The sequence below is a fragment of the Fulvia fulva genome, chromosome 6 (genome assembly GCF_020509005.1).
Source record: "Fulvia fulva chromosome 6, complete sequence".
In the NCBI taxonomy this organism is placed as follows: Eukaryota; Fungi; Ascomycota; class Dothideomycetes; order Mycosphaerellales; family Mycosphaerellaceae; genus Fulvia; species Fulvia fulva.
The window spans coordinates 2,852,640-2,867,371 of record NC_063017.1 but is presented as its reverse complement, the minus strand read 5'-3'; the positions used below and the strand labels follow the sequence as shown (position 1 = coordinate 2,867,371).

Here is a 14,732-nt window from a genome sequence, read left to right as displayed (position 1 = left end):
AGAGCGACGGGTGTTGTTCGTATAGCAGAATGCACCTCGACTGCTCGACCTAAGCGACACGTGATCGTGCCTGGTCAGCGGCTAGATCCGGTGTCGACAAACTCTATCGCAGGGGCGGTACATGTAACTTGATGTAAGATTCCACCCGCCCGGGCATTGTTCCTTCGTCCATGCGATGCAAAAGATAGTATGGCCTCGTGGCTCGACAGCCGATACAGCACATGTACCTGAAAAGTCACAGAGCCACAGAAGCGCCGTGCAGCTCCGGCTTTGCCATCACCATGGCCACGCGAGACTTCTCCTGAACCACGTTGCTTGCCGCCGCTTGTGCGCCTGTTTCTCGAGGAAGTCCTGGCGACGGCTTGTAAGTTGTTGGGCAAGAGCCTTCAAGCATCTGGCTCCACGACACTTCACCAAGCGGTGGGACTTGCGAGTTGCTCTATGCAGCGCACAAGGGAACGAGACAGCCATCTCTGCTCCTCCAAGCTACCAACTTGGCTAGCCTCGTGGACGCCACAGCACTCCTTTCATTGCACTCCTTCCACGTCTATCGCAGCACGATATCATATTGTCAAGCATCTCTGCACCCGCGGATCCTGCATCGCGACCCGATTGGTAGGCACAGCAGGACGATAAAATGCACTGTGCCAAGAAACCGCTACGCCGTCTATCTTAATCGCAACGGTCGCAGGCCGTCCACGATTGACCATTCCCTCGAGGCTGGCTGAAGACGCCCAATTCGACACAGGCTAGACACATGTGTCGCTTTTGCCGCTGCGGTACCTGTCGAGCACAATATTGCCCAGCAGTCATGTCGCTTATTCCGACAGACTGCTCGATCTTCGAAGATATATAGGTAGGCGATCTGGTTCCCCACCGTTTGCACGACAGCCAGGCAAAGCACACAGGAGCAACCGTTCTCACCCACACTCGTTATCAACGTCGTACCGGTCACCCACACTCGCTTTCAAGAATGGTTCAAGTCTCCACCCTGGCCACTCTGGCCGTAGCCGTCGTCGGCGTTCACTCATTCGGCGCCAAATGCCCGGACAACAAGTGTGCTCAAAAGGCCACGCCGTACTGTAGCTCCTACCTGGGCGTGCCCGCTGGCAAGACTGTTACATCCACCACAACCTCCACTACAACTGTCATCGTCACCAAGTACACCAACACCAAGAATGTTCGCGGCAAGCCTACTACGATCACCACCACAATCACGGTCCCAAAGACAGAGAAGACCACTGTGACCTCGACTAGCGCCACTGAGACCCAATCCACTGTGACTGTGGCGCCAACTTGCAAGGCACCAACTGTCATCCCTGATGTCCCATCGGAGCTCGACCCAGAGGGCATTCTTCTCAAGAGACAGAACCACAGCTATGGCCAGCCATACGGCCAGCCAGCCAAGCCAACCAAGCCAGCGTGCATGAACTCCTACAAAGAGCGCGCCGACGTGACTAAGGCTTGCAAGTGTCTTTCTATCAAGCCTTCGGTCACGACCGTGAAGAAGACTGCTACTATCACTCAGACTAGCACTGTCAAGGTTCGTTCCGCTAACGATGCTTCTGGCAGGGTCCAGCTAACAGCTCTGTAGAAATGCAAGGAAATCACAACAGCACCTACCGTTACTAGCACCACTACGATTGAGAAGGGCAAGACGACAAAGACTGAGACGACCACAACCATTCTGATCAAGACTCTCGATCCGACTACGGTCACTGAAGGCCCTATTGCTATTCCAACATCGTTCAACATCGTGAGCAGCAACGCTCAATTCGCCTTTGGCAATGCTCCTGGCCCAGTAATCCCTAACGGTCTTTATGCCACAATCGATCCCGTTACGGAGGGTGGGCCAGTTGGTCAGCAGCAGCCCATCGATTTTGCCCAGGCAATTGCTCAGCTCGCCACCGTCTTCAGCCTTGGAGAGGATGGCGCTCTGACCATTGGCGATGACCAGGGGACCTTTGAACAGACGGCATTCTTCACCACGGGCGAGGTCCTCGACGTGACGGGAGGCGACAACGACCCTCTGTTGATTACCTATGGTGCCGATGCTGACCAGACCAAGCCTGTGTCCTGCGTAATCGCCGCCAATGAGGATGGCACTTGCGGTCTTACATGCACTGGTTCCGGCTTCGCTCCAGAAGTTCAATACATTTGTGGTCTTGACAAGTCTTTCTACATCGGCTCTGGTCAGGATGCTGAGTCTGGCGATGCCACTTGCTTCGCATTCTCGCCTCTTGTGGTCGATGCCGCCTCGGTCACTATTGAGCTACCAGAGACTGGCGATCTGCCAGACCTTGGCGATATTCCGGACCTTACTTCAGGGGGTGGAGCTGTACTCAAGAAGATCGCTCAACAGACTGTTGACAAGAGTGTACATAGCTACGGTCGTCGCATATAAGGGGAAAGGAGCACGTGTAATGAAGCAGTCGTAATGTTGCTATCACGAAGCTATATCAATGTATCTCAGCAACTGTCTTTCTTGCTGGACCTTCATTTCTCACAAACTCCACTTGGACGTTGCAGCGACGCAACAATCTCTCTTGTCAGTGTGAAATTGTGAGACCGATGTTCGTCGAAGCACCTTATTCATGATGGATGTCCAGATTCCAAGCTCGAACAGCGAATGTTGACTCGGGTGCTGTCGACAAGATGTGCTGGCTTCCGTTGGCGACTGATCGGCATGAGAAGGCCAATTGTGCATGCTCCAGCGAAACGTGCCCTCCGCCTACGAGACTTGAGCTCTCCAAGATGGGTCCCAGCATAGCACATACTCGGCACGTCAATCCCACTTCGTAGACACATGACAATGGCGAGACTGTGTTCCTCATCATACGATGGTGTTCTCATAATTGCCCCTTTGTACTTTGAATATCAACATGGCATACTGTACATCTCGGGAGATGGTCTTTGTGATGTGCGCTTTCTCATCGACCAATCAATCAGGCCATGCAAGACCCCTGCTCAGTGACCGGACCCTGATCAGACTAGGCGCGCGCATGAAATTTGCCAAAGTGGTTCGACATTCGGAGCTGGCTGCTCGAAACTCCACCCTCACCCTCATCCTCATCCTTCTGCTGCCGACACTCCTTCACCACCTTTGCATTCGTTTGAACACACACCAATAATCGCTTTCTGATCTGCATACCACCAGCCTGCCACACCATCGCGAGAAACGACGCCAGCGGCAGCACCAGCATCTGCATCTGACAGGGACCACCACCGTAAGCTTAGGGAGCTCCCACGCCATCACACAGGCGCCGCCGCCGCCGAACCACCGTAATGGACGTCGTACTCGAGGTCCTCGACACCTTCGTCTTCGATCGATTATACGCGAACCTCCTCCCCATATCCTCCGCAGTCACCTCTTTCGCCCCCATAAGCCCCATCGCCGCCAGCTGGAAGGGCTACGCCGTCAACTCTTCCTACGCGTCGCCGTACGAGGGCCGCTACACAACCAATGGCTGGCAATATGCACCCGCGAGCTCGTCTTTCAGCATACAACCGAGCGACTATGCGTACATGAGCAAGTGGGATCGCGACAACATCTGGAGACAGTTCATCACGCTATATGTTATCACATGGTGAGTCGCGAGGCAGACAGGCTATTTCTGACAGCAATGAGCTCATGGCAGCGTAGCATCTTCGGTCTCTTCATATACTTCTTCTGCGCCACCATCAGCTATGTCTTCGTCTTCGATAAGACGACCTTCCAACATCCCAAGTACTTGAAGAACCAGATGCGAATGGAAATCCGACAGACCATGGAATCGATCCCAATCATGGCCATCTTCACAGTGCCGTTCTTCGTTGCAGAAGTCCGCGGCTATTCCTTCATCTACGACAGCGCTACGAACCCAGGCTTCGAGCACCCCCTGCTGAAGACATTCGGATCACTATACAACTGGATCCAATTCCCAATGTTCCTCATGTTCACCGATTTCTGCATCTACTGGATCCACCGCGGTCTGCACCACCCGCGTATCTACAAGACATTGCACAAGCCACACCACAAGTGGATCATGCCAACACCATACGCGAGCCACGCTTTCCACCCTCTCGACGGCTACAGCCAAAGCGTGCCATACCACCTTTTCCCATTCATCTTCCCACTGCAAAAGTTCGCCTACATCGCGCTCTTCACCTTCATTCAGATCTGGACGGTTATGATCCACGACGGAGAGTATGTCGCCAACAGCGCGGTGATCAACGGCGCCGCATGCCACACAATGCACCACTTGTACTTCAACTACAACTACGGCCAGTTCACGACTCTCTGGGACAGACTTGGTGGAAGCTACAGAAAGCCAAACATGGAGCTCTTCTACAAGGAGACCAAGATGAGTCAGGACGAGTGGAACAGACAAGCGAAAGAGATGGAGCAGAAGGTGATTGAGGTGGAAGGCAAGGATGACAGGAGTTATGGCCCACCAGAGAGCGTCGCCAAGAAGGTTCAATAGATCAGTCAGCTGCAGAGCGAAGAACAGGAGCATTCAGGCGTTTTTGGGACCCCGGGCTTTTAATTCCAGGTGAAAGGACAGCAGTTTAGTGAACGGTCGCAAGGGAAGAGATACCATATCTTGCACTACCAAGTCGAGAGCGATCATTTTGGGTTGCCTCTGAGAGCTCAAAGCCAGAGCAGCTTCGTGGCAATTTACGACAGAGATCTGAAAGTTAATGCGAACAGTCGCGAATTCAGCCATCCACCGTCAGTGGGTTGTCATTATGCTTACCTTTGAAAGCCAGATTGTGAACATGTGTCAGCGAACGCACTGAGCAGATCTTTAACAATTCTCTGCTTCTGCACATCCGAAAGAGTCTACATGGACGATCTCGCGACTGCAGTACACGCCCTGCCACCAGAGCTCTACAACATCATTCTCCAGCAATTCTTCGAACTCGACGATACGGGGTGCAATATCACACCTGCCTACCGACCACCGATACAATTGCAGATCAACCAGTACTGGCGGGCCTGTTACGCAAAATCTTACTATCAGCGAAATTTCCTCTGGTACAACGATCGGCACATCCATGTACTGTGGATGAGATCCTTGCCCCTTGAACATCTCCTCATACACGCCAAGGCATTTCGTACTCACTGGTACAAGGCCCTCGTCTGAGGGGAAAGAGGAAGGTGGCATATGCGCGACCTCCCGACCTTGGTTCAGACACTTCCGGCGGAGCTTTTCAATATCATATTGAAAGCTGTCTTTGAGCCCGGACCTTGCTGTGTTCAACTCAGTTGCGAATATAAGCCACCGGCGCAGCTTCAGGTTGATCGATACTGGAGGGAGCACTTTGCGCAGCGCTACTACGGCGAAGATAGGTTCGTTCTGCCTATCTCGTTGGCCTTGTTCGGACGGTGGGCGCGATCGTTGGAGGGGGGGGGCATGAGGAGTTGTATTGGGACGCTATCAAGAGGAAATTCCTCATCGGCCTTTTCCCAAAGGGCTTCTGTATCTGAGGATGAGCAGCGACCTGGCGAATCGCATCCAGAGCCTACCAGCGGAACTGTACGACGTCATACTACAGGCTTTCTTCGAAGTGAACAAGGAGACCGTTATCGTGGTCAAATCTTACAGACCTCCGGTTCAACTGCAGATCAATCGTTACTGGCGGCAGCATTATATGAGACTCTACTTCAGGCATACTACGTTCCAGTACTACAACACCTTCATCATCCAGCGGTGGGCGCAAACTCTACCTTGGAAATACCGTCGGGCTGTCACAAAAGCGATCCTCCGGGAATCGTTACGACGCTGGGCTTAGTCGCTGCGTTGAGGTGATTGCACGGTATGGATGACTTGATGGAACGCGTTCACTCCCTTTCACCAAAGCTTTTCAGCCTGGTGTTACAGGCTTTCTTCGAAGTAGACAAGGCCATTGTCCAAATCGACAAGTCTTACAGACCCCCGGTCCAGCTTCAAGTCAACAGTCACTGGCGAGACCACTACGCGAGACTCTACTATACCAGAAATTTCTTTACTGCGGGCTCTGGACTTTTAGGAATCCGGACTTACATCGACTGGAAGGGCTGTCTCTCAATTCAGCATGGACAATTGATCGATGACGCATTCGAAGCGAGGCTTTGCGCTTGGGAGAGAGCGATTAAGCTTGGTCAGCCGCTCGCGAGGATCTGGTGAGGCTACCTGTATTCATGGTAATTAGGCTGCTTAAGAGTTTATACCTTGTCACTAGAAATCATACCATGTCGGTCCTTCCTGTTGTCGACTTCGTTCCCGCGCCGACCTGTCCGAAGTCGCCTCCGAGCTTCGGCCGCAGGCCATTTCGCACCTCATCTCGACATTGCTTGAACTTCTTTGCTTCATCAACAACACATGATGTTCCATTAAAATCATCACAGTAGGTAAATCGCAAGATGTCGTGCTCGCACCCAGCTGAGTGCTCTCTCCTTAGTCTCTCCCTTTGTCCCTCCTCGGTGCCTCAAGCACAATGGCACATCTCAACCAACTTCAGGATACTATACGCTTCAACCCCGAGCAGTCACTCAGTGCATCGGCTAAACAGACTCTCATCTTCTTCCTCCCCGGTAACCCAGGCTTCGTCGAATACTACCGCAACTTCCTCCAGCAAATCCACGGCAACCTTCATCCTGCTGGGGTCACAGTCTTCGGCGCTTCTTACATCGGCTTTGAGATGCATGCTCCAGCGAATGGAATGGCCCACAACCCGCCATATAGCTTGCAGGAAGTCATAGACGGAGTAACATACAAGCTCCTCGCAGAAGTCAGTCGCGTCAAACACGAATCTCGGATCACCGAGCCTGTGCGGGTTGTGCTCATGGGCCATTCTGTTGGGTCTTACATGCTCCTTGAAGTCATGACATGGTGGCGGGACCATATCAACAAGAATCCACAGGATCAACACCTCCTTCAAATCATCGGCGGAGTCTGCCTCTTCCCCACAATCGTCGATATAGCGAAATCGCCACGAGGAAAGGTCATGAGCGTAAGCACCCTCTGCAATTCTATCTCCCTCCACATTCACTAACGCACCCTCCAGAACCTCCTCGCTCTCCCCTTCCTCCCCGTCTTAGCTCAACTAGCCGCGTGTCTCCTAAGCCTCATCCCGCTCGCCCTCTGGAACTGGGCCAAGACCTTGACACCAGGCGACAGCCCCTCGCAAACTTACGTGACCGTCACCGAAGCCGTCATCAAGACTGCTCGTGGGATGCCAGCCCGGCAAGCAGCCTTCATGGCCCATGACGAGATGCTTTCCATCAAGCACGATAAATGGCATCCAACGCAAATCTGGGGCAGCAGAAGTGAAGGGGAGACGGAGGAAGATTTGAAACCTGCGAGGTTGTTCTTCTACTGGGGCGAGAATGACTACTGGGTTGATAGTGAGATTAGGGATAGGGTGATTGGAGCTAGGGCGAACAGTGGTGTGGAAATGAGGATCGATAGACATGGCATGGACCATTGTTTCTCGTTGAATGAGGAGCATGGGAGATTAGTGGCGGGAGAAGTCGCCGCCTGGGTCGATAGTATACTGTAGTAGAAAAGCGCCTCATGCTCTACTCTTCACTCGCTCACGCGCACCAGCCCCGTCGAACCCTCGTCCTTCCTCGTATGTATCCACAGCCCAACGCGCGCCTCATGCACAGCCCCAACCCCATTCTCATATCAACGTCGCCATTCCCGCGGTAGTCGTACTCGTGGCATTAGTCCTGTTGTGTCCTCCCGGCGTTTCATGCCCTTTCTTGAGATACGTGCATGACGCGTAGATGAGTGCCGCGATCAAGCACACGAGCAGGAAGAGCAGAGTGGGCTGGAAGACCCAGTGCGGGATGTGGTAGTGGCGCTGCGGAGCGCCAGCGCCCGCCTCAAGTGGCACTGCTTCGATGTCTGGAGGTGCGGCAGCGGCACCGGCATCGGTGACTGGCGGCGGTGCTGGTTGTGGTGATGTGGAGAGGCCGTTCAGCTCGATGACAGAGTCGGCGCGGGCGCGGTGTGGACTCTCTTGCTCGTTTGGTGCCATTGTTGCTTCTGCTGCTGTTCGCCTGGGGGTGCTCGTTTGATGGGATGGAGGGAACTTACTGTGTGATACGTGTTTGTGAGTTGAAGTCGTCTGCGAAGCGTTATTGTGTGGTGGTGGCGGTGGTGGTGGTGAACGGCTCTGTAGTCAGCCGCAGAAGTGTATATCCTTACTACTGTACTTGCAACAATGAGAGATTGTTGTTGTTGAGCGCATTCTCACCATACTGTAACCTCAACAACAAACATTGGGACGAATGGTGCCACCCACGTGCTCAGCATGTGCTGATTGTGAAGTGAATGGAAAAAGGAGCGCGCTCACGGGCTTGACACGCTTCATTCACTTCAGCAGCTCAAGTGAAGATCACGTCATAGCCTTACAGTGGTGACCTTGGCTGCGAGTCTCAGCGCAGCAGTACAGTCTGCCCACGATCGCTGGAGGTATAATCGTACCGGCGCACTGTCCGTATGATCGCTTCAAGCAGCGCACTATGCTCTCGAATGGCGACAACCGTCACGGCGAGTGTAGCAACAGCACGGCACGTCTACGATTGCTGGAGACGGGATTGATTCGGCGCGCGGGTTCTACATCCAACTCAAGGGGTCCGGTATGGTCTTCTCACTACAACGCCGACAATGCCCTGCACTTCAGGCGCAGTTTTGTGCGTGGCCACAGGTAGGAATATGATCGTTGTACGCGCGAAGACGTCTCCAGTCCATCGAGAAAGGCCGCAGCGCGAAGAAGTCATTACGAGGTTACGCATCACGGCTGTTAGTGAAGCACGAATCGATCAACATACCTTGTAGCTTGACCGGTGGGACGTTCGGGAGTGCTTGACACGATTCTCGCGGGCGAAAGGATTCTCGAAAGGCAGTCTGCATTTCAGAGAGTCAGCGTCCATCATAGAAAGGCTCAATTGGCCTCGACTCACGTTCTCATCATATCTGCCCATTTCCATCCCCAGTGGCCGTACGCCCCGTAAGCACAAAACTTCATCGCTTTCGCCAAGTAACACCGGGTCGCGGCTTTCTCGTAGCCTCGCGAGATCATGTCGTTCCTGTCGCCCTTTCGAAGGTATGTACTCCTTCATTCTTGGCTCGGCTTCTCAACCACGTCTAAGACAGAAGATCTGCCACATTCATCGGCATCTCGTCGATCTGGGTGGAGTAGTACAACTCAATGTCACGCAGAATCCGGACATCCTCGCTAGTAACGAAGTTGATGGCCACACCCTTGCGTCCGAATCTTCCAGATCGACCAATGCGGTGGATGTAGTTCTCTCTGTTCGACGGCAAGTCGTAGTTGATGACCAAGCTGACTTGCTGAACGTCAATGCCGCGTGCCCAGACGTCAGTGCTGATCAGTACTCTGCTGTTGCCCTGCCTGAACTCGCCCATGATGCTGTCTCTCTCCTTCTGCGGCATCTCTCCGTGCATGCTCGACACGGTGAAGTTGGCATCGCGCATCTTGTCGGTAAGCCAATCGACCTTGCGGCGCGTGTTGCAGAAGATGACGGCTTGTGTAATGGTGAGTGTGTCGTAGAGATCGCAGAGGGTATCGAACTTCCACTCCTCCTTTTCGACTGCAATGAAGTATTGCTTTAGGCCTTCGAGTGTCAGTTCGTCACGCTTTACGAGAATGCGGACTGGATCGGTCATGAATTTGGTGGTCATATCGAGGACATCGTAAGGGAGTGTGGCGGACACGACAACGACCTGGGTGGCTGGTGGCAGGTATCGGTAGACGTCGTAGATCTGCTCTCTGAATCCTCGGTTGAGGAGCTCATCTGCTTCGTCCAGGACCAGCATCTTGATGTGTCGCGTGCGCAGGTTTCGTCGTCGAATCATGTCTGCTACTCGTCCGGGTGTGCCAGAGACGACGTGCTGGCCATAGTCCAGCTTGCGAATGTCCTCGCCGACGTTGGTTCCTCCAATGCAGGCATGGCACTGCACGTTCATGTAGTCGCCGAGCGCCAGCAGAACGGACTGGATCTGGGTAGCGAGTTCGCGGGTGGGCGACAAGACGAGGGCTATGTGATGGTCAGTATAGCTTGTCCGTTATCTGACATGTGCCATCGTACCTTGAGTCTCGCGCACAGCCGTGTCGATGACCTGCAGGATACTAATGCTGAAGGTCGCCGTCTTTCCCGTTCCGGACTGCGCCTGGGCGATGGTGTCTCTTCCCTTGCAGATCTGGACGATGGCACGCGACTGCACGGCCGAGGGCGATTCGTAGCCATATGCGTAGATGCCTCGCAGCAGGTTCTCCTTCAGGTGCATGGCCTCGAAGGTGGGCGCCACGCTCACTTCCTGGGACGTGGAGAACTCCATCTTCTCCTCGGCCTTGCGGTCGATGCCTTCGTCTGCCATCTTGTCGGTGGTGGTTTGGGGGGGGGGGTTGTGTTGGTGGGGGGAGGGCGATGTTCAAGGTCAAGACGGCGCAGACGCAGACTGCAGTGGTGGTGATTTCTGTCGCGTCCAAAGTTTGGGGCGGAAGTGATCCGAGAATCCTTGTCACAAGTTTCGAAGGCAGCCCAGGACTTTGAGAAAGAGCTTGCCGCGACAAGACAATTGCACGCGACACACCAACACATCTCCTTCAAGTCCTTCAACCATTACTGAAGCACTCGCCTGCAATTGCTGGGGCTTAGACAAGTAGTTGATCTCGATGAGTCGCTCGCGCCTTTCACGATGATCTACGAAGACCTGCGGGCGATTCACGAAGATGTCGAGCGCCTCGAACAGGCGATAGCAGACCGAGTGGGCGAAGATCCCAAGCACGTCAGTATACACCCAGTCACTGACACGCTACCACAACGGGACTTACAACTCACAGATCCGCAGTCGACTCATCCGCGACCACGAAATCTCAAACTTCCTTGAACGAATCGAACGCCAATCGCAACGAGCCCTGCAGATCTACAACGAAGAACAAGCAGCACGGTTACAAGAGGTACAGGCCATAAGTACAGGCGACACATATGCGACCTTTTACGAGGAGTACGGCAAGATCAAGGACTACCACAAGCGATATCCCAACGAGCCAGTGGAGAACCTCGAGCGTGCATACAACAGGGTGGAAGATGGCGGGCCCCCAGGCGGCTTCGCAGGCGACATCGATGCCATGTTCACTGGTGAGGAGGCTTCGGGACGATTCTTCGATCTGACTATGCTCCACGAGGAGTACCTCAACCTGCCCGGCATAAAAGGCGTGCGGAAACTCACATACTTGCAATACCTGGACAACTTCGATGCATTCACACCTCCCAAATGCAACATCAGCCGGCAGGACAAGATGACTGACCAGTTCTTCTCATACGTCGGAGCATTGGCGCAATACCTCGAATCATTCCTCCGTAAGACGAAGCCCCTTGAGGATCTGGAAAAGCTGTTCAGGAGCTTCGACGATGAGTTTGAGCAAGAATGGGAAGCAGACAAGGCGCCAGGCTGGCAAGTACAGGCATCATCGAATGCAACGACTTCGACTGGGCCAGTCACAGAAGGTACCGGCGAGGGCATATGGTGCGCTGACTGTCAGAAAGAGTTCAAGAATGACAACGTCTACAAGGCACATCTTACCGGCAAGAAGCACATCAAGAACGCAGAAGCGCGGGAGAAGGCGCAAAACGGCGGTGATTCAGAGATGGCGGGCGCACCCACAAATGGTGCAGCGAACGGATCGCATGCTCTCACACGACTAAAAGAACGCGCCGTTGCAGAGCGTGAGCATCGCGTGCGCAAGCTAGCCGCCACCATGAAGACCGAACGCGAAGACACAAGAGTCAACGTCGAGCGCAAAGCCGGCATGACCGACAAGGAGCGACAACAAGAACTCGCCGAGCTCTACGCCGAAGACCAAGAAGTCGCGGGAGCCACCACCGGCGCCGCCGAGGACGAAGACGACGCAGACGGCGAGAAAATCTACAACCCTCTCAAACTCCCCCTCGCCTGGGACGGCAAACCCATCCCCTTCTGGCTCTACAAACTCCACGGCCTCGGCGTCGAATTTCCCTGCGAGATCTGTGGAAACTACGTGTACATGGGACGACGCGCCTTCGACAAGCACTTCTCCGAAGCCAGGCACATCTATGGCCTGCAATGTCTGGGCATCACGAAGAACACGGGACTTTTCAGGGAGATTACGAAGATCGAAGAGGCGGAGAAGTTGTGGGAGAAGCTGGAACGTGACCGCGCAAAGGACCTGGAGAAGAAGGGTGGGTTGGATGGAGAGGGTGTTGTGGAGATGGAGGATGCGGAGGGAAATGTCATGCCCAAGAAGGTTTATGATGATTTGGAGAAGGCTGGCTTCTTGTAAAAGTACTGTCAAGACGAGGCGTTGTGGCTGGGCTGGAGTACTTTCAGCGAGCTTATCCTCGACAGCACATTTCTCCCGATGTGCCAACCCCTGACCTCCATACTGTCCGACTCCCCTCGATTGCCGCGACTCATCAGCTTCTTCACGTGTCGAATGGCGGGACTGCACGTGTGCCCATAGTGCTGCGTGATGGTGCCACGGCTTGAACACTGCCACGTGGGTGCTCCTCCAGTGGTATCCTGCAGTTCAGACGTCTTTGGCCGTCGCGCGCCTGGCTTTTATCATGCAGCGCCTGAGACGGACTGCAGTAGCACTGCGCTCTTGGATTCTTTGGGCCTCCCCCGTCCCCTTTCCCTGCAGCAAAAGGCTCTGAGTTTACTCATAGACTCAGCAGGAGGCTGTGCCTGAGCTCGCTTCCAGCCCCTTGGCAATCAAATGCCCACCTTCGCTATTTCGAGACCTTCGCCGACCACCCTTACAGCCAAGTACTGCAGTAGGGTCACCCTTAGGCAGCATGACTTCCAGTTATTCAGTCTTGATTCGCTCGCAATGTGGTCTTTTCAGCGTCCGTGCGCAAATCATATGACCTCCTCCATCATCTGCGATCAAACACAGTATCGTCAAACTCCAATCAACATCAATCTGACGGCACGTTCAACCCCCTTTCAGACCGCGTCCAGAGATCGTCGAATCCATGCGTTGGCCATGCTCCTCTTCGTCCAGTCGCAGAGCTGCTTCGAGATCAAGAAAGTCGGTATCATTGCCCTTCGACCAGTCTCTCGTTCTGGTCTTATACTCCTCCAGCTCAGCTTTGGCACGATGTTCTTCTGCCTTCTTCTGCCGAGCTTGTTCGACATCAACGAAGTCGCCACGGACACCATCACTCATGACACTACCCGTGCGGTCCATTTTGTGCTGCTTGAGGCGGTCGAGAGCCGTCTTGAAATCGTCCAGGACCATGGTATCAGACAGGCATTTGAAGACGAATGCAAGCTTCCAGAATGGATTGATGCCGTCCGGTAATGCGCCGCCGTCGATGACGTGCGTGACTGATAGGATGTCGACGATGATAAAGCCGATACTCAAGATCATGGCGCCCAGCAAAATGCCGAAGCGTGGCGACACGCGCACGAGCTCGTATAGGCCGAACTCATACTTTGATTTGATGTTCCAGAACAGGTTGATGGTTGTGAAGATCCACCATGGATCCCGGAATAGTGCTTCGTACGGTCTAGTATGGGTGAAGAGCCGGCTCTTTCCGCTGAAGTACAGCTACCAGAGGTTAGCACGATAAGGATGCAAGGCCATCTTCCTGGCTGCTCACAAAGTTGGCGGCAATCTCCAGTACCCAGTATGGTTGAACGAGAATGACGGTGCCGATGTAGAACAGGCTTATCTTTCGTCCAAGAAAGGGCTTGTTCTTCATCCATGCAATGACATTGTGAAGACTCCAGCTGATGTTCAGGAGAATTGCCGTAACGCTACAAGGATGTCAGATGATGCGATCGGTGCTGCCATAAGGCGTGCTTGAGAGTCGAGACACATACCTAAGGTACCAGTTGTAGACTGGAGGATCTGAAGTCGTGTTAGCGGCAAGCAGGCATGTGTGTAGGTTCAATTCAATCGCTCACTGGTGAAGATGAAGGTTCCATGGAGCGTACCGAACAGCAGCTATGATAGGTGAGTGCGTGCAAGGGAAATGTTGCCGAAAAGTGCCTACCTCTATGACGATCAGCTTGTGCAGCAGCACATGGCTTCTCATGTTCGCGATGGCGACACAGGCCATGATGATGAGACTACCACACATGTAGCCTTGCGCCCATGCCTCGACCGTCAGGCCGGTGCCGTGGGCGGGCTTCTGGACGTCCAGCACCATCGTGTGTACGAGTCAAGGGTTCGAGGTGGAGGCAGGCCAGCAATGCCGTTGTCGGGTCGAGCTCGCATCAGGTACGCGAAGTCAAAGCAGCGCTGGGTGAGGTGTTCCCATTCTCCGCGTCGGACGAGGAGGAAGGATCGGCGGTAGCAGTGAAGACGCTATGTCAGCGGTGAGGTGACGGGAGGTCGGATGCATACATGTCGCTGGCGCAGAAGGAAGGATAGCAAAGTCCATGGGCATGGCATGGCATGGCCAACGCGCACACCTTGCAGTGGCGCACGTGGAGAGCGGGAGCGAGCTCGTGACCTATCGTCGACCGTGGTCAAAGAGGTGCGAGGGGCGAAGTCTGTGGCGTTCTGCCGAGTCGCACTCGAGGCTGATTTGTGCGCTTACGAGGTAGTTCTAAGATACGAGAGATGCCGAGCAGCGTCGTCAAGGATCAGAAGTCCCATCTCCTCTCATCGAGTCATCGACCTCGGCCAAAGCCAAGCGCTACAGGCTACATACATGTTGTCCTCCGCTACACCACCGACTGTCC

The 14,732-nt window shown here is 54.1% G+C and overlaps 7 protein-coding genes across 7 annotated transcripts; 4 read left to right on the top strand and 3 right to left on the bottom strand.

Moving 5' to 3' along the window:
- Positions 1 to 973: 973 nt before the first annotated feature.
- CLAFUR5_07161 (uncharacterized protein) lies at positions 974 to 2,404 on the top strand (the record flags this gene model as incomplete). The annotated part of the gene is made up of 2 exons (XM_047906309.1): positions 974 to 1,543; positions 1,595 to 2,404. 2 exons carry the CDS (start codon positions 974 to 976, stop codon positions 2,402 to 2,404), a joined length of 1,380 nt encoding a protein of 459 aa, XP_047762852.1.
- An 881-nt stretch (positions 2,405 to 3,285) lies between these two features.
- On the top strand, positions 3,286 to 4,463 carry CLAFUR5_07160 (Delta(7)-sterol 5(6)-desaturase; the record flags this gene model as incomplete). Its single annotated transcript, XM_047906308.1, has 2 exons — positions 3,286 to 3,587; positions 3,644 to 4,463. 2 exons carry the CDS (start codon positions 3,286 to 3,288, stop codon positions 4,461 to 4,463), a joined length of 1,122 nt encoding a protein of 373 aa, XP_047762851.1.
- Positions 4,464 to 6,459: 1,996 nt separating this feature from the next.
- CLAFUR5_07159 (Lipid droplet-associated hydrolase) lies at positions 6,460 to 7,524 on the top strand (the record flags this gene model as incomplete). The annotated part of the gene is made up of 2 exons (XM_047906307.1): positions 6,460 to 6,975; positions 7,030 to 7,524. The coding sequence occupies 2 exons, from the start codon at positions 6,460 to 6,462 to the stop codon at positions 7,522 to 7,524; spliced, it is 1,011 nt and encodes a 336-aa protein (XP_047763340.1).
- A 123-nt stretch (positions 7,525 to 7,647) lies between these two features.
- CLAFUR5_07158 (uncharacterized protein) lies at positions 7,648 to 8,007 on the bottom strand (the record flags this gene model as incomplete). The annotated part of the gene is made up of 1 exon (XM_047906306.1): positions 7,648 to 8,007. The coding sequence occupies one exon, from the start codon at positions 8,005 to 8,007 to the stop codon at positions 7,648 to 7,650; it is 360 nt and encodes a 119-aa protein (XP_047763464.1).
- A 1,112-nt stretch (positions 8,008 to 9,119) lies between these two features.
- CLAFUR5_07157 (ATP-dependent RNA helicase fal1) lies at positions 9,120 to 10,373 on the bottom strand (the record flags this gene model as incomplete). Its single annotated transcript, XM_047906305.1, has 2 exons — positions 9,120 to 10,033; positions 10,085 to 10,373. 2 exons carry the CDS (start codon positions 10,371 to 10,373, stop codon positions 9,120 to 9,122), a joined length of 1,203 nt encoding a protein of 400 aa, XP_047763467.1.
- Positions 10,374 to 10,694: 321 nt separating this feature from the next.
- Positions 10,695 to 12,318, top strand: CLAFUR5_07156 (Pre-mRNA-splicing factor sap61; the record flags this gene model as incomplete). Its single annotated transcript, XM_047906304.1, has 2 exons — positions 10,695 to 10,784; positions 10,840 to 12,318. The coding sequence occupies 2 exons, from the start codon at positions 10,695 to 10,697 to the stop codon at positions 12,316 to 12,318; spliced, it is 1,569 nt and encodes a 522-aa protein (XP_047763468.1).
- Positions 12,319 to 12,972: 654 nt separating this feature from the next.
- On the bottom strand, positions 12,973 to 14,194 carry CLAFUR5_07155 (uncharacterized protein; the record flags this gene model as incomplete). Its single annotated transcript, XM_047906303.1, has 5 exons — positions 12,973 to 13,590; positions 13,643 to 13,799; positions 13,866 to 13,893; positions 13,950 to 13,989; positions 14,039 to 14,194. 5 exons carry the CDS (start codon positions 14,192 to 14,194, stop codon positions 12,973 to 12,975), a joined length of 999 nt encoding a protein of 332 aa, XP_047763364.1.
- Positions 14,195 to 14,732: the final 538 nt, after the last annotated feature.